Raw genomic sequence first — 26474 nt, 5'->3', positions numbered from 1 at the left:
CTTGAACAACAGGAATAAGTAATATCTGGCATATTCATTCGCTGTAGACTATTATGCCCTCAATTAGACATGCCTTCATACCTTTCTCATGATCTTGCGGCCATAGAACATTACTTTATCACGTTTTCGAAATCTGTACTTGGGAGTTTCTGGAGCTTGAATTTCTAAGAAGCAACAAAAAAGACAAAATAAATTAATTGCTAGATAAAATCAATTGCAGAATGAAATTTAATTTGTCAAGAACAATGATTTCCATCTTCCATACACTGGGAGCATATCCATCAGGGTGTTCTTATCTCGTCATTATAGTAGTTGCCCTACATCGATGACTGTAGAATAAGTTAATACTTCAGGGGTTCTACAAATCAGAACTATTTCATTCATTACGGAGCCAATCAACCAACATTTCTGCAGAGAGCTTTACCATCATGAGACAGAATTGGCTCGCCAAGTAAACTAAACAATGGTAAATGAATTTGACCCTAAAAATTGCTTGCGTGGCTGTACATATAATGTTGCTCAAGAACATAACATGCATTTCCAAAGTTTGCAATGTATTTATAGGACTTCTCTGAAGTTAGGGTGCCACGGCACCATAGCGGTTAGCGTGACACAATTACAGCTTGGGGCACGGCAGAGTTCAATTCTGGCGCCGTCTGTAAGGAGTCCGTATGACCTCTCCGTGGTATGCATGTGTTTTCTCCAGGTGCTCCAGTTTCCTCCCACAGTCCAAAGATATATCAGGCAGGTTAATTAGTCACGGTAAATAGTTCTGTGATTAGGTTAGGGTTAATCATGTTTGCTGGGGGTTGCTGAGGCAGTATGGATCGAGGGGCCAGAAAGGCCTACTCCATGCCGTGTCACTAAATAAAAGTAAAAGTAATAAAAATAAACAAATGGTCAAAACAAATACAGGTATTAGGTTAATTTGAATTTATGTAATGCCACGTCAAACTTCTGTAGTGTCCCACAGATCAAGTGCAATGAATTAGTTCCTACGTACTTTAAGGAGACTAGTACAGCATTCATTTTCAAACATTTGTAGGACTTAGAATCTATCTGGAGTGGAGGGGTGTCAATTCACTACCTCATCGGAACGTTGGAAAATATAATAAAAATCAGTAAAGAGGGTCAGGACAATGAACCAAACAGAAAGCTCAGTGGACAGATAACTATGTAATATCTCAAACCCTTCTTAAATGTTTCTTGATTTAATCAGCTCAGCCTCCAATCTGGGCCTCTTCGAAGAGTTAGCTTATAGATACACAAATATTTTATCTAAAAATTTATAAATGCTTGGAAGTCTGTTTTAAAGTGACATCCAGTCCTACAAAAAAAAAAGTAGAGTTTCAGGTCCCTCAATCCATCCCATTAATGTTGTTCATAAACTGCCTTCAAGTGACAGAATTGGTGGAAAGGGGAACTGAAACAAGAGTTAGTGCTGCAGATGATTTAATGAGTTTAAATTTTTTTTAAAGAATGCGCACAGAAGCAATTTAATTATGAAGCAATTCGCAACTACAGTCCCCTGACTGGTGCACAATGTGATAGGTTTTGGCTGAAACATTAGTCAGGTTTGAACCATTTGGAATTTGAAAGATAAGTCAAATTATGAAATTAATTACAATATAATTAAGGAACTTCCAACAATTTCAATTTTGACCTTTTTTCCTTTTCGATGCACACCATCACAGACTTCAAGAGGAAACGCAGCAGTATAGCCAACATTGCCACCTCATTCCCGGGTGAGCTAAATGCTTATTTACACTCGATTCGAGGTTGATAGGACTGAACCCCCGAGGAGAGGCACCGACGAGACCTGCACCTTGGTCATCTCCGAGGCTAATGTACGCAGAACATCCCAACGTGTCAACAGCCACAAGGCAGTGGGGCCAGACGATATCCCAGGGCACGTCCTTAAAGTGTGCGCTCAACAGCTGGCTGGTGTGTTTATGGACATTTTTAATCTCTCCCTCTCCTAGTGTGTAGTGCCCCCATGTTTCAAATCATCCATCATTGTCCCTGTACCCAAGAAAACCAAGGTAGCATGCCTGAAGAATTGGCACCCTGTCACACTCATCTCAATTATAAGCAAATGCTTTGACAGGCTGGTTAAAGACTACATGTGCAGCATTCTACCACCCACATTGGACATTCTACAATTCCCCTACCGACGGAACCAGTCTACTGATGACGCCATAGCCACAGCACTACACACCATCCTCAATCACCTGGAGAAGAGGAATGGATAAACTGGAATGCTGTTCCTGGACTACAGCTCAGCATTCAGCACCATAATTCCCTCCAGACTTGACAGGAAGCTCAGAAACCTCAGCCTGCACCCCACCTTGTGCAGCTGGATCCTAGACTTCCTATCACATTGCCGACAGGTGGTAGGGATGGACTAGACTTCCTATCACATTGCCGACAGGTGGTAGGTGCCCCCCAAGGTTGTGTCCTGAGTCCCCTTCTCTACTCCCTTTACCCCCACGACTGTACTGCCACACAGCTCCAATCTGCTGATCAAATTCGCAGATGACACAACTTTGATCGACCTTATTTCTAGCGGTAACAGCCTACAGAGGAAAGGTTGACACAGTGGTGCCAGGATAACAACCTCTTCCTCAATGTCCGAAAAACAAAAGAGCTGACTGTGGACTATAGGAGGAACGGAGACCGACTCGGCCCGATCAACATCAATGGGTCTGCATTTGAGAGGGTGAGTAGTTTCAAGTTCCTTGGTATACACATCACTGGTGATCTCACCTGGACTGTACACACTGGCTTTGTGGCAAAAGCAGCACAACAACATCTTTTCCACTTCAAGCAACTGAAGAAGCTTAGCATGGGCCCCCAAATCCTCAAGATCTTCTACCAGGGCACTATTGAAAGCATACTGACTGGTTGTGTCACCGCCTGGTACAGAAACTGCACCAACCATGATCGCTGGGTACTGCAGTGAGTGGTATGGACAGCCCAGCTCATCTGTAGATATGAACTCCCCTCCATTGAGGACATTTATAGCAGCGGGTGCAGAAACAAGGCCTGGAAGATCATCGGGGACACTAGTCACCCCAACCACAGACACTTTCAGCTGCTTCAGTCTGTCGAACAGTACCGCTTTAAAGCCAAGACCAACAGGGTATGGCACAGCTTCTTTCTACAAGCCATTAGACTTTTAAATTCACATGTCTGTACATTGCAACGGAATCATAATGCCAAGTATTTTACTCCCTCACATTGTGGGATGGATGTAACATCAAATAATTTCTAAATTCTATTCCCAATTTTTATTTTTAAGGGACTTCACATTACATTTATTTGAACAGGCATAAAATTATTTCCTCTGAAAATCTGTTAAACTACTATCTCTTGAAATTTGTTAACCTTTCCATTTATATGCTTGATTTTTATATGTTAAAAAGCACATTATTTTAGTTGAGGCTTTTGAAACTACCTTTATAGCTTTCATAAACTTCCTCTTTCCTGCAGCAAGTCTGGATTCTATTTTGGTTCTCTTGCAGGAAGCACAGGCTTCACTGTGCCTTAAATTTCTAGATCACTGTGCAAGTCCTCAATTTTGAATCAACGGCAAAGGAACTAACACTAAGGGACAAGACATGTAAACATGAGGAACCTGTATTTTCCACAATTATTCTGGATAAAATAATATACAAGGATGGGCAATTAATTTGCAAATAGGGATATTAGAATTAGAGCACAAGGCTTGGCCTTAGATTTTCAGTTCTAATCATTAGCCACCCCTATTTTTTTTCTTTGTTCAAGGGACCAGGGCTTTGTCGGCTCAGCCAGCACTTAATTGCTCATTCCTAATTGCCCTTAAGGTAGTGATGATCTGTAGTTGGTAGATAGTACAAATCGCTGCTGTTTTCTGTTAGTGATGCAGTGATGGCTGTGGACAGGGTGCTTATCAAGTGGGCTGTTATGCCTTGCATGGTGTTGAGTTTTGTTGGATTAGACTGTATAATTGTTATTTTCTTTGTAGTTTAACTTTCTTATGCCTGTTTGTATTTTTTATATATAATTACCTATTTACATGTAATTGTTCAGTGTGTTTTCAGTTGCTTTTGTAACAACTTGGTTGCAGTTGCAGGTATAGTATTACTTGAATGCGGGCTGGTTGATTCAAACGACAGAATTTGAAGAGAATGTCTGGCATAAGGGGGTACACCACATTGGTTTGGTATCTTTCCCCTTTGTTCTTTCATCTCTCTCCCTCCTTCCCTCTCTCCCCACCCCTTCCTTCCTGCTTCATCTTCCTGCCTTTTTTGTTTTTGCAATGTTTATAAACAATTGTTAACAATGTTTTATACCTCATTTCTGATTCCAAAAAACCTCTGATCAAAAACATCAGAATCCAAGGGTTTTGTCGTAGTCGATGGATGGTTGTGAAGACTTAAAGACTTGGAAGAATCCTTTGGCATGCATATTTTAAAAGATGGTAACAGCTTCCTGCTTAATTTTTTAATCACCTAAATGATCGCTAGATCTTGCATTGATAGTCATAGTCATACTTTATTGATCCCGGGTGGAAATTGGTTTTCGTTACAGTTGCACCATAAATAATAAATAATCATAGAACCATAAATAGTTAAATAGTAATATGTAAATTATGCCAGTAAATTATGAAATAAGTCCAGGACCAGCCTATTGGCACAGGGTGTCTGACCCTCCAAGGGAGGAGTTGTAAAGTTTGATGGCCACAGGCAGGAATGGATGTTTAGCAGTGAAAGTATACTCTTTATTATACGTTTCTATGCCGGAAAAGTCAGTTCATCATTGAAATTAAATTTATACTAACTGCTCAATTTAAATTTATACTAATTGGTGGAGTGCCCAAGAAACCTTTCGATTGTAAATCTTGTGCTTAATAAAACATTTAAGTTGCAATCCAGTGAGAAAAAACTACCGATTGCAATCCTGAGATAAATCCTGATCACAATCATATGATATTTTGATTGTAATCCGTAATATTTCAACACAATCCAACGGTACTTTGATCATAGTCTAAGTAACAAAAAGTATGTACAAATTAAGTGTTCTGCGAGATTGCATTAAGACAATGACCAAAGTCATGAAATCTACTACAGACTAATAGATGACTGAGGATTTGAGGTCTCACTTGATTAAAACATTTCAAGTTGTTAAGATTAATGGAAAAAAATCAGGATGAGCCATACCAGAAATGCTGAGTCTAATGAAATGTGACTCTTAAAAGATACTGCAAAAGAATGCAATAAGATCCAGAAAATGTCATTGGGAAAAGAAAAAAACTGGCTGGATGTTCACAGTATTATCACAGTTAAGGAATTGTGAGTGCGATGGATTAGAAAGTCAAATCTGTGAATTTAAACAAATACGTGGTCTGTTGCAAAATATCATTTATGACTTGGCGGAATGAGTGAAGAAATTAACTTATTAATTGGGAAAGTGAAATGTGATAAACTACAGAAACAGTACAGTAGGGACAGTAAAAAAATCTAATGAGCAAATTTTTACTTTAACTGAACAATTACGTGTAACAAAATCAAAGTGCATTGCGTAAATTCCAAGGAATTACAGCATGGATATGACATGCACTCTACAGTGACCTCTACTGACTCAATTGACAATGACAGTGATGCAACAAAGTAAGCAAACAAGTCATTTTTTAAAATTAGAGTACATATATATCACCACATACAACCCTAAGATTCGTTTTCCTGCGGGCATACTCAGCAAATCTATAGAATAGTAACTATAACAGGATCAGTGGAAGATTGACCAGAGTGAAGAAGACAACAAACTGTGCAAATACAAATATAAATATAAATAAATAAATATGATATTATTAACAATAGGATTGGCAGCTGTGTCATGGCTTGCTCCAATAAAGACCAAGGAAATAAAGACACACAGTATTGAAGACGGAACTATGAAAAGAGACAGCTGGTTCTCATCAACCACCTGAACCACCAAAGACTGATAAATGGTTGGAAGAAATTCTACATCCTAAGAAAACAAGTTTGAAGACATGGACTGAGCTTCAACATTTTGAGAACATATACAAATTGCACCCATATGATGGCAGCCAAATTTTGGCTAGTATTGTCTTCTTAGCAAATCAGACAGTTGACTCAAAGATTCAAAGTATGTACGTGGTACACAATTCTGAAATTTGTTCCTCTCAGAGAGTTGGCAACATGGTAGCTTAAGGTGGTTAGAATGCTATTCAGAAGTTGTTTGAAGAACAGGCCCAAATATAGATTGATTAGAGGAAAGTAGTTGATTGCAAGCAAAAGATTTTTGAGGATGTTTCTGAATATGAGGAATGCTAAAGGACAGTGTGGTTAAATTATTCAGGAGCTCCGTGAATAGATGAAGATAACAGAGGATTCAACAGATGGTCCCTTGAAGTTAACTTTTATGGATAGATTGAAACTAGATACTGCCAAGAAGGTGATGATGATAAACTGAATTGGAGTGAGTTGATGTTCCAATCTATCCATAGTGGAACGGGATATCAATATCTAAATAAGATCATTAAAGGTAGATCAGTTACCTGTTGATTAACAGCCAAAGGCCACAGGTCAACAGTCATTGTTTGTTAGTCAACAGCCACAGCTTCTGTAAGTGAACCAAGAGCCAACAACTAACTAACATACATCAAAGTTGCTGGTGAACGCAGCAGGCCAAGCAGCATCTATAGGAAGAGGTGCAGTCGACGTTTCAGGCCGAGACCCTTCCTGACGAAGGGTCTCGGCCTGAAACGTCGACTGCACCTCTTCCTATAGATGCTGCTTGGCCTGCTGCGTTCACCAGCAACTTTGATGTATGTTGCTTGAATTTCCAGCATCTGCAGAATTCCTGTTGTTTGCCAACAACTAACTATTTTTTTTGTTAGACTATGACAACCATGAGTGTGCAAGAATAATAAAATGCCATGAAGATGTAAATTATTACAAAGAAATGCCTCTATTGAACCAAGATGTAATCCTGTACACCAATAGCTCCTCAATGATTGACAGGGGAATTTCAATGGCTAGATGGGCTGCTGATTCTGAAACTGAAATTTCATCAAGAAACATGTCTCCCTGTACCTCTGCACAACAGGCAGAACTGAAAGCTCTGACTGAAGCCTGGAAAGTGGCAGAAGAAAGATCAGCTAATATCTACACTGATTGTCAATATGGTTTTGGAGTTGTTCATGATTTTGGAAACTTGTGGAGAGAAAGGGGATTTTTTTTGTACAGCTGGAGGAATTTGCGTGAAGAATGGCCAACTAAAACAAGAATTTGTGAATATCATACAATTGGCATCAGAAGTTGCTGTATTAAAATGTAAAATCTACTCCAAAATGACTACAATGAAATGCCGTGGAAATGCATTCACAGATGAAATTGCAAACGAGCAGATGGAAATGGGTAAAAGCAGCAAAAGTAGTAAAAGATGTCGAAGTATTAAAAGCTGTACTGGGAACACATGTACTGATTGACGCTATGGAAACGAAGTTTGACTCTATAACACAGACAAGCATACAAGATATTCGTGAGTTGCAAGCTCGATGCTCTAACCAGATAAAGTGGTTTTAGGTTGAACAGTGATGGAGCATGGATGGAGATATTGCATTGGTCATAGGCTAGTAGCTCCAAAAATGTTACTTCCTTATTTGGCACAGCAGATACACTCCCTAGGACACATTGGAGTGGGAAAGATGATCAACAAGATTCTCCCAGTGGTTGTGGAATCCAAAGTTCAGGGCACTGGCTTGACAAACATTTGAAAGATACATGATATGCCAGTAAACAAATCCAGGAGCAGTGGTAAAGCTACCAAAATTAAGTGCTCCTGTCCCACCTGGTCCACTTTTACATTTACAAGTGGACTACATTTCTTTACTAACGTGTCAAGGATATTCAGACAAATTCTGTGGACAAATATTCCAGTTGGGTGGAAGACATTCCAGCAAAAAGCCACTGCCACACACACAGGGAAAACTCTGATCAAGGACTATGTCCCTAGATGGGGATCGCCATGTCACATTGACTTTGGCCAAGGAACACATTTCACTGGGAATTATATCAACTGATGCACAGAGAATAGTCTTTTCATTGCCCACATCACTCAGAGTCATCGGGACAAGTCAAACGAATGAATAGAATCATGAAACAAGGATTGACTGGTTGTTGAGCCAAAGGAGAAAATTTCACTCAACTTACTTGCCCCATTATTGAGATGTTCCCCAAACCTATGAATTCACTTTCAGGGACTCTAACTCATGTTCGTAATATTTCTTTGCTTTTTTTTTATTTTTCTTTCTTTTTTGTATTTGCACAGTTTGTTGTAATTTGCATACTGGCAGAACACCCAAGTTGATGCGTATTTCATTGATTCTATTATGGTTATTATTCTATTATGGATTTATAGAGTATGCCCGCAAGAAAATTAATCTCAGGGTTGTGCATGGTAACATAAATGTACTTTGAAAATAAATATACCTTGAATTTTGACTTAGTGTCTCAAGGAAGGCATACCATGGCCTATGGCTCTTCCCATGATCTTGAGGCATCAGAGCAACCCCAAACAAGAAAACTAAACTAAGTCCATTTGAGGTGGTAACAGGGCATCCAATGCCAGTGCTGGGAGTTCTTCATCTCATGGAGGTTGACATACAATTTACGGCAGACAGTGTTGTTAAATATTGTGTAAATTACTCCAAACTGTACAGTCTGCTTCTGAACAGATTTCTGCTGCCTGGAATGATCCAACAGGAGGACACATCCTGATTCCTGATAAATGGGTCCTGATTTAAAAAAAAACAAAGAACCACTAACAGGAGGAAATCTGAAGATACTGGAATTTCAAGCAACACACATAGAAGTTGCTGGTGAACGCAGCAGGCTAGGCAGCATCTCTAGGAAGAGGTACAGTTGACGTATCGGGCCGAGACCCTTCGTCAGGACTAACTGAAAGAAGAACTAGTAAGAGATTTGAAAGTGGGAGGGGGAGGGGGGATCCAAAATGATAAGAGAAGACAGGAGGGGGAGGGATGGAGCCAAGAGCTGGACAGGTGATTGGCAAAAGGGATGAGAGGATCATGGGACAGGAGGCCTAGGGAGAAAGAAAAGGGGGGGGGAACCAGGGGATGGGTAAGGGGTATAGTGAGAGGGACAGAAGGAGAAAAAGGAGAGAGAGAGAAAGAATGTGTGTATATAAATAAATAACGGATGGGGTACGAGGGGGAGGTGGGGGTTTAGCGGAAGTTTGAGAAGTCAATGTTCATGCCATCAGGTTGGAGGCTACCCAGACGGAATATAAGGTGTTGTTCCTCCAATCTGAGTGTGGACTTGACTGTACCTCTTCCTAGAGATGCTGCCTGGCTCACCAGCAACTTTTATGTGTGTTGCTTAGAGAACCACAGACAGTTCAATGGGAAAGTCCTTATCAAGTGCTGTTAATTAGTAACTTGGTAGTGAAAGAAGCAGATACATGCTGGCCGCTGCAAGCTGATAAGGACAAGCACTGTGTTCAATGTATGAGTAACCGCTGACTCAGTGTCTATGCTGCTAGGCTACAGTGAGCAAATCACTAACCAGCCAGAAAAGCTTCAGAGTCATCAACTACTGAACCAAATGGAATTTATTCACTGATGTTATATTTTTGCCAATTTTCCCTACTCACAATGTGCAATTGAGATGACTCAATGTATACTTGCAGGTAACACAAGAATTTGCTGATGCTGTTAATGCCTGTTCTTGTTGGGTATGTCAATATACAGTATACCATACACTTTGAAATAGAAACCATGCGTAAGGTGGGTCTTTAAAATCGTATGGCATTAGGCCTTGGCAGTTAAGGGGGGGGGTGGGTAACATGTAGTTATAGGCAAGGAGTGTGTACTTACATACTTGATAAGTCTGAAGACATAACTAATTTGGCCGATGATATTCATAAACAAACAGCTAAAATGCTTCAATATGATGGATGAGATTTCTTCAACTGGATTCATTCAAGTCTTGGAAGCTAGTTTACTCAATCCGAGCCTATTTATTTGTCCTAATACACCTTATCATAATTTATATCTTGTTTACTTATATAAAGGCGATTATTGAGGAAACTGTACTTCCCTCAATTGTAGGCCCTGCAGAGAGTGGTGTGGACAGCTTAACACATCTGTAGATGTAAACTTCCAACCTTTCAGGACATTAACAAAGACAGGTGTGTGAAAAGGGCCCAAAGAATCATTGGGGACTTGAGTCACCCCAATCACAAATTGTTCCAGCTCCTACCATCTGGGAAACAGTACCGCAGCATAAAAACCAGGACCAACAAGCTCTGGGACAGCTTCTTCCACCAGGCCATCAGACTGATTAATTCATGCTGACACAACTCTATTTCTATGTTATACTGTTGTACATACTATCTATTATAAATTACTATATATTGCACATTGCATATTTAGACGGAGACATAACATAAACATTTTTACTCAAAGGATGCAAGTAATAAAGTCAATTCAATTCAATTAATAGAGTAGTTCAAACTCACGTAAGTATGCCCACTTACAAAGCCAATTACTTAGCAATGACATAAATTTATGAATATCCTTTAATATTTCCATAGTAGGTGCATTTTCATTATTTTATACTTAACATAAGTACTACAAATTTTCCTGCCTTTGAATTTTAAATGTAATGATTCTATATGTATGATTTAGAATCAAGGGAGGTACATTGGATTAGACTATTATTGTTATTTTCTGTGTAGTTTAACTTTTTTATGCCTTTTTGCATTTTTTTTTATATAATTACCTATTTACATGTAATTGTTCAGTGTTTTCAGTTGCTTTTATAACAACTTGGCTGCAGTTGAGGGTATTGTATTCCTGAATGAGAACTATCTCAATGCCTGATTTAAGCAATCAAATTTAAATGGAATGTCTATGGAACTCCAATGGAATTAACAAACTAGGACAAGAGGGCCAAACCATGCTGGCTTGGTCTCTTTCCCCTGTTATTAGGGTCACTTTCTCTCTCCCTCTTGCTTCATCTTCCTGCCTTTGTCTTCTCTGTTCTTGTAGAGTTTAATAAATGATTGTAAGCAACAAATTTTATGCCTCATTCTCAACTTCCAAACAGCTACAGAACAAGGACATCAGAATTCAACAGCTTCTTGAGCATTGTTAAAGCTGCAGTGATCCATCACTCTCCTGACTTGAACACTATACATGGACAGGTTTGGCAGTTAAAGAAGAATTGCTCACTATTACATGCTAGTCTTAATCGTGCTCTTATTAACTACATTGTGCACATGGCTACCCCAGTTCAGTTTCTGTTTAATAATAGCTCGATGTTATAAACAATTCGGAACACTCCTCTACTGTTGCAATGAGGCCACACTCAGGTTAGAGGAACAACACCTTAGCCTCCAACCTGATGGCATGAACATCGATTTCTCAAACTTCCGCTAATGTACCCCCCCCAACTTCTCCTTCACCCTTCACCATCACCTTTTCATCTCTCACCATATCTCCTTGCCTGCCCATTGCCTCTCTCTAGTGCTCCTCCCCCCTTTTCTATCTTCCATGGCCTTCTGTCCTCTCCTATTAAATTCCCCCTTCTCCGGCACTGTTTCTCTTTCACCAATCAACTTCCCAGCTCTTCACTTCACCACTCCCCCTCCTGGTTTCACCTATCACCTTGTGTTTCTCCCTCCCCTCCATCCACCTTTTAACTCTACTCCTCTTTCTGCTGAAGGGTCTTGGCCCAGCATGTCAACTGTACTCTTTTTCATAGATGCCGCCTGGCCTGCTGAGTTCCTCCAGTTTTGTGTGTGTTGCTTGGATTTCCAGCATCTGAAGATTTTCTCTTGTAACCTGCCACCTATTATTGTACACCTCAATACTGTCCAAGTCTTGTTGTATTTGGATATGGATTACTCAGTATCCTGATTCCCAGAGACTCCAGTTAAGTCAGGACTCCTTTATGTCTCTGAATAGGTCCTCTGAATATGATTTTCATAAATGGAAGTTCTGACACTGCTTACAAACGAGCAAAAATTCAAAATGGGGAAGATGGTGCAATACTACAGATAACACTGAAGTATCAACCAGAGAAGAGAACATAACAGAACAAACAGTAATAGAACATTTTGAACTGCAGTCATACTTACTTCTCTCTTGCAACCGCCTATGGATAATGAGAATGGTGGAGGCAATCAGCACCACTGCCACACCAGCCCCCAAAATTATTCCCATCATCTGAAAAATAGAATTGATATTTTAAGAAAGATAAAACATAAAATTATAAAACAATCTCTTCTGAAAACTTGAATCTAAAGCAGTATTATGAATGACACTGATCATCACAAAAACATGGACTTGAGATTATCCTTGACCCTTGTTTTCATCCTGCCATAATGGACAGTTCCCTTGACCACAATGCATCTATTTGCATCACATCTGCACTCAACCCCTTCCCTCCTGGACACAGCAAGGAAAGAGATCCTTGGTCCTCAATATCGACCCTACCAGCCTCTCCATCCAAAAGGCCATCATTCACAATTTCTGCTTGCACCAACAATATTCTAACATCAGACACCCATTCCCCTTCTCTCAAAACATTTTGAGGAGAGTGTTATTTTCATAACTCCCTATTCCCTTATCCAGTGTCACTCTGTGGCCATTCCACACACTACAATACTATCCCAATGAATAGCAAAAGTTGTTTTAATCTCTTCTATTTCCTCTATCCAGGAGCAGAAACAGTCCTTCCACGTGAACTACTGATTCACTTGCACTTCATCTAATCTAACATATCTCATTTGGTGTTCTTACCCCATTCCCCCTTCTCTCTTTTCACATTCCCCATTCTGGCTCCCCTCTTGCCCCTTCTCTTTCTCTCAGGGTCCACTCTCTTCTGTCAGATTCCTCCTCCTTTAGCCCTTTTCCATCTATCATCTCCCAGCTTCTCACTTCATCCCCCGCTTTCCCCATCCACCTGGCTTCACTTATCACTTTCCAGCTTGCACTCCTTCCCCTCCACTCCCCCACCCAACCCCAACCTTATTCTGGATTCTTACCCTCTTCCTTTCCACCCCCTTCCTGACAAAGGGTTTGGGCCCAAAACATCAACTCTTTATTCCTTTCCATAGATGCTGCACACCCATGCAAAGTGCTTTGAAATATTTCCACACTACACACACCTTCATGCCAACGATGGCTGCTGCATATTTGGGGTCAGAGTTTATCAAAAAGAATTTTATGACTTAGAGTGGAAGGGAACTAGAGATTATCTTGATGCACCTTGCTTCTATACCTGCTTTTGTACCATTTTCTATTTTTGAGGCTTGTGCCAAGTTAGTTCAGGTGCAAGAGCATCAGTAAAAAAACTTCACTCCACAGGTGGCTAGGAAACGTGTTTTTAACAGAGCCAAGCTCTTATTCTTATTCAGTGGATAAGTGCTAATACTGAGAAGATGGCATCAAGAGTTAGGGACAATTAAGAATGGACAGTGTTTACCAGCAGTGTTCAGACTCATGTACTGATGACTAATTGAAATAAATCTGCTGTAATATGTATATAGTTAGTAACATACTGTTAATAGCTCAAACACTAATCAGAAATACCATCCTTGTTGTAAATCGTTAACTTGAAACTAAACTGCTTAAATTTAGTCTCTCTTTCTACCAGTTAACCAATCCAGTATCCATGCTAAATATGATCACCTCAGTCCCACAAGCTCGCAACTTCTGCAACAACATTATTATCTGCTGATTTATTTAATGTCATTTGAAAATCTAATTATATTGCATTAACTAGATCCCCCTTCACAGTCAGAGCCCTCAACACAAAAATGGGCCCTTCACCTTCCTCCCCCCCGACACACACACGTCCACGCTGACCTTTTTGCTCAGCTTCACTAATCTCAATTCAGAATCAGGGTTATTATCATTGACAATTGCCCACATTAGGACCATACCTTTCCATGCCTTGCCTATCGACAGTAGGTGCCTGTATAAATTCCTCTTCATTTTAATCAATTCCACCATTTCTACTGGCAGTACGTTCTAGGTATCAATCCCCTTTTGCAAAAAGAAAAATATTCCATGCATCTGACTATCCTCCGCAACTGCATGCCAATTGTGTTTCTCATACAAAGCACTCTAAAATGCTTAAAGTCATTGACATTTCCTTATTCACCATTTTCATCTGCAGTGTTCTTGCTTCTTACATCCTCAAAGGTTTTACCTCTCCTATTTTGTATGTAGAATAACTTGCCTTTTTGTTTTGCTCACTTTATATTTTTTCCTATGATTTAAAATAATGCCCTTTGCTAGCTTTTAAAATTCTCCACATCCTCAGACTGACAGCTAATCTTTGAAACTTTTAATATTTTTTGTTTAATAATGCCATCTTCAACTTTAGTTTGACAGAGTGGGGATATTCTTCCCATGTCAACCAAATGTGAAAACAATGAATCACTTCCCAAGACATCTTGAAGCTATCCTTTGCCATTTTAATCCAATTTCACAAACAACCTTAATCTAACTCAATCTTGATAACTAGGTTTAATTTAAACTTAAAATTGTCAAAGTGGATGCACTGTTTAGTGTGTGCCGCTATTGTGTCCAGGCCGGGTCTTCATGTGCTGCTATTGTGACTCCAGCCTTGAACTCCAGGCTGGGTCTTTCTGTGCCACTATTGTGACTCCCGTCTCCCCTTCCCCCACCACCACCCTGCAACCCGGGATCCCTCAGATCCCACCGTCAGCTCCTGGGCCCTCAGAGGCTCTATCTTCCTCTCACCCCAACCCTCCTCTCTCCACTGACACCCCCAGCCTCCCCCCTCCCCCCTCTGTTCCCAGCTCTCATCCGTGCCGGGTCTTTACCATCCCCTCTGACCTTCAACTGTCCGAGGCAAAACGCTCTGTCCTCAGTAAGGGCCTCACCTTTGTCCCTCTTCGCCCACACCTCAGCGAGTTCCGCGTCCGCCATGATGCGGAACTCTTCTTCCGCTGACTCCATCTCCGAGCCTACTTCTTCGGCAAGGACTCTTCCACCCCCACCAATGACCCCTTCTCCCGTCTTCAACCCCCCTCCTCTTCATGGACACCCCGCTCTGGTCTTCTGCCTGCTCTGGATCTCTTTATTTAACTGTCGACAGGACATCAACCGTCTCGACTTCACCGCACCTTGTTCCCATTCCAACCTTACTCCTTCCGAACGCTCTGCTCTCCACTCCCTCTGCACTAATCCTAACCTTACTATAAAACCCACCGATCGGGGGGTGCTGTTGTAGTCTGGCGTTCTGACCTTTACCTTGCCGAGGCACAGCGACAACTCACGGATACCTCCTCTTATTTACCCCTCGATCATGACACCACTAAGGAGCACCAGGCCATTGTCTCCCACACCATCACTGACTTCATCCACTCAGGGGATCTCCCATCCACTGCTATCAACCATATAGTTCCCACACCCCGCACTTCCTGTTTCTACCTCCTACCCAAGAACCACAAACCTGCCTGTCCTGGCAGATCCATTGTCTCAGCTTGCTCCTGCCCCACCGAACTCGTTTCTGCATACCTCGACATGGTTTTATCCCCCCATTGTTCAATCCCTTCCTACCTATGTTCGTGACACTTCTCACGCTCTTAAACTTTTCGATGATTTTAAGTTCCCTGACCCCCACCACTTTATTTTCACCATGGATGTCCGGTCCCCATATACTTCCATCCCCGACCAGGAAGGTCTCAAAGCTCTCTGCTTCTTTTTGGATTCCAGACCTAACCAGTTCTCCTCTACCACCACTCTGCTCCGTTAAGCAGAATTAGTCCTTACTCTTAATAATTTCTCCTTTGGCTCCTCCCACTTCCTCCAAACTAAAAGTGTAGCTATGGGCACCCTTATGGGTCCTAGCTATGCCTGCCTTTTTGTTGGCTTTGTGGAACAATCTATGTTCTAAACCTATTCTGGTATCTGTACCCCACTTTTCCTTCGCTACATTGACGACTGCATTGGCGCTGCTTCCTGCACGCACGCTGAGCTCGTTGACTTCATTAATTTTGCCTCCAACTTTCACCCTGCCCTCAAGTTTACCTGGTCCATTTCCGACACCTCCCTCCCCTTTCTAGATCTTTCTGTCTCTATCTCTGGAGACAGCTTATCTACTGATAAGCCTACTGACTCTCACAGCTATCTGGACTATTCCTCTTCTCACCCTGTTTCTTGCAAAAATGCCACCTCCTTCTCGCCATTCCTCCGTCTCCGCCGCATCTGCTCTCAGGATGAGGCTTTTCATTCCAGGTCGCGGGAGATGTCCTCCTTTTTTAAAGAAGGGGGCTTCCCTTCCTCCACCATCAACTCTGCTCTCAAACGCATCTCCCCCATTTCACACGCATCTGCTCTCACTCCATCCTCCCACCACCCCACTAGGAATAGGGTTCCCCTTGTCCTCACCTACCACCCCACCAGCCTCCGGATCCAACATATTATTCTTCGTAACTTCCGCCACCTCCAACGGGATCCCACCACTAAGCAAATCTTTGCCTCCCCCCCCCCACCGCTTTCCGCAGGGATGGCTCCCTACGCGACTCCCTTGTCCAATCATCCCCCCATCCCTCCCCACCGATCTCCCTCCTGGCACTTATCCTCCCTCACCGTTATTCAGGGTCCCAGACAGTCCTTCCAGGTGAGGCGACACTTCACCTGTGAGTCGGCTGAGGTGATATACTGCGTCCGGTGCTCCCGATGTGGCCTTCTATATATTGGTGAGACCCGATGCAGACTGGGAGATCGTTTCGCTGAGCACCTATGCTCTGTCCGCCAGAGAAAGCAGGATCTCCCAGTGGCCACACATTTTAGTTCCACGTCCCATTCCCATTCTGATATGTCTATCCACGGCCTCCTCTACCGTAAAGATGAAGCCACACTCAGGTTGGAGGAACAACACCTTATATTCCGTCTGGGTAGCCTCCAACCTGATGGCATGAACATTGACTTCTCAAACTTCTGCTAATGCCCCACCTCCCCCTCGTACCCCATCTGTTATTTATTTATATACACACATTCTTTTTCTCTGTCTCCTTTTTCTCCCTCTGTCCCTCTCACTATATCCCTTGCCCATCCTCTGGGTTTTCTCCCCCCTTCCCCCTTTTCTTTCTCCCTAGGCCTCCTGTCCCATGATCCTCTCATATCCCCTTTGCCAATCACCTGTCCAGCTCTTGGCTCCATCCCTCCCCCTCCTGTCTTCTCCTATCATTTTGGATCTCCCCCTCCCCCTCCCATTTTCAAATCTCTTACTCACTCTTCTTTCAGTTAGTCCTGACGAAGGGTCTCGGCCTGAAACGTTGACTGTACCTCTTCCTAGAGATGCCGCCTAGCCTGCTGCGTTCACCAGCAACTTTTACCAATAATTCAGTCCATAAAGTTTAAAAGGCCATCACTGTAGACTCCAAATCCATGAAAACCCATACAGAGGTTCCCTACTCATTTAACTTTAAGGTATGAAGCTCATCTAAGGAAAGTGCTTACTCACCTGTGGTCTGGTTGGTGAATGTTGAAGCATCCCAAACTCTGGTTGGGTAAACTAATAGAAGGCCTTTCACTTCTCCAATCTAGTCAGGACTGTTTCTGTTAAGATGTCCACATTGTCTGACTGCCTTGATAATGTTCTGTATAATAGCTAAGAAGGTAAATATCAACTCACTTCTTGTCCAGCTTATTTCTGATCCAGCCTTCCTGGCATTAGCCTGAAGGCTGGAGGGAATCGGCATTCCACTTAGTGCAAAGTTACCATGTTTGTTATCGCAGGAAAACATTTAACTTAATGTTAAATAATTTATTTAATAGTTTTATAGTTTTCACCCTTTTCTAATTATCATTTTATGTTGTTGTTTTTGACTAAACTATATGACACAGAAAGACAAATTTAAAACAATGCAAAATTTACCTAAAGTCTACAACAGGCTTCTACAAAAATCAAACTTCTGAATTCACAGATAGTTAAGGACAGAAGCTTCAGAAAATAGGGGCATGATAAAAAAAAATCAGCAATCTGGATTTTAGGAACTGAAACAAACAAAAAATTCTGGGGATCATCTGCTAACCTGGCTACTAGAACTGTGAAATACTGCAGGGAGACAAGAACTGGTCAGCCAAATGAGTAGTAAAAGGCCTGTGCAGAAATCTCATCTTGAATGCAGAGTCACAAAATCATCACATGGTATCAGGACAGTATGAACTCGTGAATCTATGTCAGCTCTTTTCACAAGCATTCCACTCACCACCACTCTCTTGTCCTTTCCTCATAACCCTGCAATTCTCTTGTCCCTCACTTATCAGTTTATTTTCATTTCTAAAGGCATGAGCCAATCTACTTTGATCACTGTTCCACAAGGTTACTGCCTTGAATCTGTATTCTTGGTTCTCAGCTCTCAGATGATTGGTTTTATTCTGTCTGGGCACATCTTAATTTTGAATACATCTACAAAAATACCTCTTCATTTCCTCCATTCTTTAGAGAAAGATCCAAGATCCACAGGCTGTCCATACAATTAAAGTTTCTTACCTCTGGCAAAAATGGACACTAAATTTCTACTTTAGCTGCAAATAAACTATAGCTTTGTAGAGATTCAACATCATTTCTTTTCTTTTGTACTCAAATGACTGCCAAAGCCCAGGTTCCAAATTTTAGTTGTTTCCTCAACCAGCCCTGTCACCTTCACATACCTGTGCACAAAACATACCTGCACCTCTCAGTTCCTGAATCTTTTATTCTACTGCTTTCCTAGATTTCTCCAACAAAATGTACCAGTTTGTAGCAAAGAATGCATCTGTCATACAACCACCTATTTCACCAGCCGATCTATCCTCTTAGTCTGTTCACATCCTTCTTGTTATTTACTATGGAATAGTAAGAAGAACGTGAATAGACTAAAAGTTATGCACATTTTGAAATGGTTCTTTGTTCATCCAATTAGTAATATGTATTTAGTAATGGAGTCCTACTACCTGTGTCACTACTCACCATTTCTGTCCAAGAATCAACTATTTACTACATCATCCTTTTTATGCCCGTAAGTATATCCTGTATCGTTACTATTACCCTTTAATCCACAGATTTTTCATTTTATGAGCAAGCCTATATTGCAGTATTTTATAAAATTAATAGTTTAACTCATGAAACATTGCAAGTAATATCATGAGAACAAACTATTTTGGATATAGCTAAAAAGTCATCTTTGCTGTTTTCTTGATATTACAGAGCATTAACAATCACCATAATGCTGCTTGAAAAATCTCAACCACATTTTAAAAGTCATTACAGATGGCCCCAAAAATACTTCCATTAGTTCCTTAGTGCACCTTATTTCAGTTTCAAGAGCAGCAGACTTTGGAGGATCAAGCTTCCTTAGTTAGTGGCATCTTGGCTCACATCTCTAGCTGCACTCAAAGGATCACAACACAATATAGCCAGTCCGTGTTTGCTACCAGAGTGCTGGCAAGGCATGAGTGCATGCTAAGTACTAGGAATAGGCTGGCAGAATCCTCCAACGGAGGCAGAGGAAACCACACTGTTTCAGAAGAACAGTGAATACAAAACGCATTGAGAAGAGATTTCAATGGATTTCTAGACAAAGATCATAAGATATAGTAACAGATGTAGGCTATTTGGCCCAGCAAGTCTGCTCCATCATTTCATCATGGCTGATGCAATTTTCCTCTCAGCCCCAATCTGCTGCCTTCTCCCTGTATCCCTTCATGCCCAGACCAATCAAGAATCTATCAACCTCTGCTTTAAATATACATCAAGACGGCCTCCACAGTTGCCTGTGGCAAAGAATTCCACAGATTCACCACTCTCTGGCTAAAGGAATTCCTCTTCCTTTTCGTTCTAAAAGGACGCCCCTCTATTCTGAGACTGTGCCCTCTGGTCTTAGACTCTCCCACCATACAGAGGAAACATCCCCTCCATATCCACTCTATCAAGGTCTCACCATTCAATAGGTTTCAATGAGGTCACCCTTCTTTCTTCTCAATTCCAGTGAATACAGGCCGAGAGCCATCAAATACTCTTTATATGAGAACTCTCTCAATCCTGGAATCATTTTTGTAAACCTCCTTTGAACCTTCTCCAGTTTCAGCACATCCTGTCCAAGATAAGGGGCCCAAAACTACTTAAAATACCCCAAGTGATGCCTCCCCAGTGCTTTCTAAAGTTTCAACATTACATCCCTGCTTTTATATTCTAGTTCTCTTGAAATGAATTCCAACATTGCATTTGCCTTCCTCACCACAGACTCAACCTGCAAATTAACCTTTGGGGAAGTCCCTTTGCACCTCAGTTTTTTTGTATTTTCTCTCCATTTAGAAAATAATCAACCCTTTCAGTTCTTCTATTGAAGTGCATGACCATACACTTCCCGACACTATATTCCATTTGCCTTTCTTTGCCCATCCTCCTAATCTGTTCAAGTCCTTCTGTAGCCTCTCTACTTGCTCAAAACTACCTGCCCTCCACCTATCTTCATACCGTCCGCAAATTTTGCTACAACGCCATCAAATCTATCATCCATATCATTGACATATAACCTAAAAATAACTAGTCCCAACATAGCCCCCTGTGGAATGCCGCTAGTCACTGGCAGCAACCAGAAAAGGCTCCCTTTATTCCCACTCTTTAGTTCCTGCCCATCAGTCACTGCTTTATCCATGCTAGAATCTTTCCTGTAATATCATGGGCTTGTAGCTTGTAGCTCTTGTGTGGTACCTTGTCAAAGGCCTTCTGAATATCCAAGTACACAACATCAACTGATTCTCCTTTGTCTATCCTGCTCGTTACTTTTTCAAATAATTCCAACATATTTCTCAGGCAAAATTTTTCCTTGCGGAAACCGTGGTAACTATGGCCCACTTTATCATGTGCCCCCAAGTACCCAGAGACCTTATCCTTAATAATCAACTCCAACATCTTCCCAACCACTGAGGTCGACTAATTGGCCTATTGTTTCCTTTCTTCTGCCTCTCTCCCTTCTTTAAGAGTGGAGAGACATTTGCAATTTTCCAGCCTTCCGGAACAGTCCAGAATCTACTGATTCTTGGAAGATCATTATTAATGCCTCCACAATCTCCTCTGCTACCTCTTTCAGAACCCTGGGGTGTACACCATCTAGTCCAGATGATTTATCTACCTTCAGACCTTTTAGTTTCCCAAGAACCTTCCTTCTAGTTATGGTAACTTCACACACTTCATGACCCCTGACACCTGGAACTTCCACCATATTGCTAGTGTATGACTGAATTCAGTTCATCCACCATTTTGTTGTCCCCCATAGTTTTCCAATGGTCCAATATCCACTCTTGCCTCTATTTTACACTTTATGTATCTCAAGAAACTTTTGGTATTCTCTTTAATATTATTTGCTAACTTACTTTTGTATTCCATCTTCACCATCTTAATGATTTTTTTAGTTGCCCTCTGGTGGTTTTTAAAAGCTTCCGAATCCTCTAACTTCCCGTGAATTCTTGCTCTAATATATGCTATCTCTTTGGCTTTTATGTTGGCTTTGACTTCCCTTGTTAGCTACAGTTATGTCATCTTTCCTCTAGAATAGTTCTTCCTCTTTTGGATGTACATATCCTGTGTCTTTTGAATTGTTTCCAGAACCTCCAGCCACTGCTGTGCTGCCATCATCCCTGCCAGTGTTCTTTTCTAATCAATGCTGGTCAACTCCTTTCTCGTGCCTCTTTAACTCCCTTTTCTCCACTATAATACTGATACATCTGACTTTAGCTTCTCCTTCTCAAGTTTCAGGGCGAATTTGATCACTTTCCCCGAAGAATTCTTTTACCTTAAGCTCTCTAATCAATTCTGATTCATAGCACAACACCCAATCCAGAATAGCTGATCCCGTAATGGGCTCAGTGAAGATCTGCTCTAAAAAGCCATCTCATAGGCACTCTAGAAATTCCCCCTCCTAGAATCCAGCACCAACCTGATTTTCCTAATCTATCTGTATATTGAAGACCGCCCCATGACTATTGTAACATTGCTCTTTTGGCAAGCATTTTCTATCTCTCATTGTAATTTGTAGGCCATATCCTTGCAACTGCATGGAGGTCTTTTTACCCTTGCAGTTCCTTAGCTCTGTCCACAATGATTCAACACCTTCTGACCCTGTCACCTCTTTCTAATGATTTGATTTCATTTTTTACCAATAGAGCTGCCCCCTCTGCCTTCCTGTCTGTCCTTCCATTAGAATGTGTATCCTTGGACATTAAGCTCCCAGCTATAATCTTCTTTCAGCCTTGATTCAGTGATGCCTACATCATCATACCTGCTAATCTGCAACCGTGCTGCAAGTTCACCTACCTTATTCCGTCTAGTGTGTGCATTCTAATACAATAACTTCAGTCCTGTATTGACCCTTTTCGATTTTGTCCATCTTTTTTGTTGCAACTCATACTGTTGTCTGCAATTTTGCCCTATCAATAGCCTCTTCTCACTACAGTACATATTGCCTCTATTTGTAAACCAGCTACCTAACCTTCAGTACCATTATCTGCCTTTTCTACAGTACTTCGTGCATTGAAATATATGTGGCTCAGGGCACTAGTTGTACCATGCTCAACCTTTTGATTCCTAACTTTGTCTGAGGCCTCACCAGTATTTACCTCCACAAACACTCCACTATCTGTTCTGGCACTCTGGTTCCCATCCCCCTGCAACTTTAGTTTAAACCCCACCGTGTAGCATTAACAAACCTTCCAACTAGGGCTATTATTCTCCCTCTAGTACAGGTGCAAACCATCCCTTCTGTACAGGTTCCACCTTCCTTGGAAGGGAGCCCAATGATCCAAAGATCTCATGCCCTCCCTCCTACACCAACTCTTTAGCCATGTCTTAAACTGTATATGTCTCACTAGCATGCGGCACAGATAGCAACCCTGAGATCACACCCCTGGAGGTCCTAACCTTAGCATCTAACTCCCTGAACTCCCTACACAGAACCTCGTCACTCATCCTACCCATGTCATTGGTACCTACATGGACCATGAATGTACACACTCCCACCTAAGAATAATGAGGACTCAATATGAGATATCCCGGACCCTGGCAACTGGGAGGCAACACACTATCTGTTATTCTCATTCTCGTCCACAGAACCTCCTGTCCATTCCCCGAACAAATAAATCCCCTATCACCACAGCATGCCTCTTCTTCTCCTTTCTCTTCTGAGTCACAGAAGCAGACTCCATGACAGAGACCCAACGACTGTGACCTTACTCTGTTAGTCATCCACACCCTCCCCGCCCCTCCTGTGGTTGAGAGGGATGGCCACGGGGTACTCCACACTAGCTCTTTAACCTCTTTCCTCTTCCTGACTGTCACCCAGTTTCCTGTGTCCTGTACCTTGGGGGGTAACTACCTCTCTATATGTCCTATCTATCACTCCCTCAGGCTACAGAATGATCCGAAGTTCAGCTGGATGCACTTCTCGCAGTAGCAGTCATCAGGGACACGAGAGGTCTCCTTGCCTTCACACATCCTGCAAAAGGAGCATTCAGCTATCCTGCCTGGCATCTCTACTATCCTAGCTGAGCAGATATAAAGAAGGATGGAAAAAAATAACCTAGATCTTTTCTTGTCTTTGTTTTCTCTGACTGAATCCTCTCTTTACTTCAGTCTTGAAGAGCTGAGGCCACAAGTTCACCACTCTGACTCTGTCCACTGAGACGACAGCTGCTGTGCTTGACCTTGCCTTCCTTTAATTTGCTCTTGCTCATCCATCCCGTACACCAATTGGTTGCTGGTCAAAGCTCTTTTTCACTGTAGTGACCCACTGCTGCCTTTTGTACTCAGGCAGTGGACCTGATTGAAGTCCCCTCTTCTCAAAACTTCCGATGTCCAGATTGGCCGCTGGTCAAAACAGAAGGGATTTGAGAATGGTGTAGAAATGTGGTGCTGAGGTACTAGATCAGCCATGGTTTTGAGAAATGGTAGAGCAAGCTCAAAGGGCCAGGTGACTATTACTCTCTCTTTACAACATAGAATGTCAGTGCACCAAATTTGTGCCAGCACCTGCACATCAATGATTTTTCTTGCAGCCTATTCTCCCTGCATTTCCTTCAATTACCTCAGTTTCGATCATTCACCTTTACACAGGCGACAAGATACAGTAGACAGTTACTTTAACACCACCTCCCCCACACACAGCTTTGGGCCACAGGAGGAAACTGAAGTGCTCATGTAGTCATAGGAAGTTCCTGCAAACTCCACAGGAACAGCAACAGAAATCAAAACTGAACAAGGGTCATTGTGAGGCAGGCATCTCTCTCCTAATACTGTGCCATTATCTTTATTCTCAGTTTTTTTTTAAATTTTCAATGTTGAGAACAATATACTGACAGAGTAGCCTACATGCATATCACTTCATGTAATCCATGTCATTATGCTACTAATCCGGTTATGACTTTGTAAAAGTTACAGCTTGTCTCTTTCTACCACCACACACCTAACACCTTTATTTTTTAAAAACTTATCTCTGACCAAGCTTTTGGATATTATCTGAGTACCATTTTGTGGTTCAATATCAATTTTTCTAATGATAATATTCCGGTTAAATTACCTTTGGATGTTTTACCACATTAGAATAAATAAATAGAAGTGGTTAGGAGAGGAGATATTACTCGAGCATATAAAATTCTTAAGTGACTTAATAGAGAAGATGATGAGAAGTGGCTAGTGAAACTAGAACTCTGCACCCCATCTCAAAATAAAGTGTACGCACATTTAGGACCGAGATAGAGAGAAATTTCCTCATGTGGAATTTTGTATTAAAGAGTTCAGGATGGCAAGTATTTCCATCCAGAATTCTAAATATCTCCTAATATTTTAGCATAAGAGAATAGTGCAGGGCACTGGAGTGGAGGCAACATAAAGGTGCACAATATCTCTCCCCAGAAGGCCCACATTGGGAATTGGGTTATTATTGTCACGTGACTGAGGTACTGTGAAAAACTTTGTAATGTATACTACCCACACAAATCATTTCATCCCATCACTACACCAAAGTGATACAAGAGAAAAGCAATAACAATGCAGAAGATAGTATTAGGCTACGTCCACACTAGACCCGATAATTTTGAAAACGCCAGTTTCGAGTAAAAATGACAAGCGACCACACCAAGCGTTTTTCAAAATATCTCCGTCCACATTAGAATGGATATTTGGGTGAACCTCCTTCTTCTGGGCATGCACAGGACACACAGAAAACAAGTGAAGAGGAAATGGTATACTTGGTGCGCGTTTGTCCAGTTACAGACTAGAAAAGCTTTAAAGGAATTGCTGTTGGCTCTCGCGCAGGAGGACTTAAAACTAAAAAACAACAAATACTGGAGTGTATGGAGACAACCGACAGGGAGTTCACGGACAGTATGACCCGGCTGACGACGAACATTGAAAAACTGACTAACTCTGTTGAATTAATAAAGCACCTTGTTAAATGTATAAAACATGTCAGCATCAGTGTTATCTTGTATTTCAATACAACGTTACATTAGGCTGTTACACATCTATTGTCAGAGAAGTACTTGCATAAATAGGTAAACCACCTTCATACAAGCAAGGACAGAAAACAGGGCAAAGTGAGTATACTTATTTATTCAGTAAGCTATGGGTCAAAGTATTTGGTGAGTACATTTCTAACTCTTCTGGCTTCAGTCTCGTTGTCATCTGTTCTGAAATTGTTAGGTTATGTGGGGGGTTGCGTTCAAGAAAACAACGAAATGCCGCGCTGCCGCCATCTGTTCCGGCACGTCATGACAGCGTTTTTAAATACTGTAGTCAAAAAAGTTCACTTTACAAGTTAACTCTCATGCCATTCACACCGACTGCATGTTATAACAGCCATCCGGCAGTGCTTGCGCAGTACCAAGCAGAAGCAGAAAAAGCATTGTTGTTGTGGTGTTGTCACGACAGCGTTTTTAAATATCTCCGTTCACCCCGTCCACACTACAACGCGCAACAATCGTTTTCAAATTTACACACTCTGGAGAGTGTTTTAGAAAAGCTCCGTTTTCAGGGGATGAAAACGCGGGTTCAATGTGGACGGAGGGTCAAAACGAAGAGAAAAGGCTTTGTTTTCAAAACTATCCGGCGTAGTGTGGACATAGCCTTAGTTACAGAAAGAGTGCAGTCCAGGCAGACAATGAGGTACAAAGCCATGATGAGAGAGACAGTGAAGCCAAGAGCTCCTCTTATCATACAAGATAAAACAATTTTATGACAATGGGATGGAAGCTGTCCTCAAGATTGCTGGTACATGCTATCAGGCTTACATATCTTTTAACTAATGGTAAGGGCAAGAAGAGAGAGTGTCTGGGGTGGATACTGTCTTTGATTATGTGGCTGCTTTACTAAGGCAGTGAGAAGTGTAGATAAGAGAGGAGGTTGAACTAAGTCCGCAACTCT

The 26474-nt window shown here is 41.6% G+C and overlaps 1 protein-coding gene across 5 annotated transcripts in view; it reads right to left on the bottom strand.

The window, feature by feature from the left end:
- Positions 1-26474, bottom strand: part of pnpla6 (patatin-like phospholipase domain containing 6) — a 203812-nt gene that overhangs the window by 148466 nt on the left and 28872 nt on the right. For 4 of the 5 annotated variants that reach the window (XM_063035875.1, XM_063035872.1, XM_063035871.1 and 1 more), the window contains 2 exons: positions 12172-12259; positions 82-164 (listed from right to left, as the gene is read on the bottom strand). In XM_063035875.1, the coding sequence (XP_062891945.1) occupies positions 82-164; positions 12172-12259 (171 nt within the window). Of the gene's footprint in view, positions 1-81; positions 165-12171; positions 12260-17537; positions 17798-26474 lie in introns of those variants that run through there. The other variant, XM_063035874.1, reaches the window with a different exon arrangement.

This window comes from Mobula hypostoma, chromosome 29, assembly GCF_963921235.1.
Source record: "Mobula hypostoma chromosome 29, sMobHyp1.1, whole genome shotgun sequence".
Classification (NCBI taxonomy): domain Eukaryota; kingdom Metazoa; phylum Chordata; class Chondrichthyes; order Myliobatiformes; family Myliobatidae; genus Mobula; species Mobula hypostoma.
Note: the sequence above shows the minus strand (reverse complement) of the source record. Positions and strands in the feature narration are given on the sequence as shown.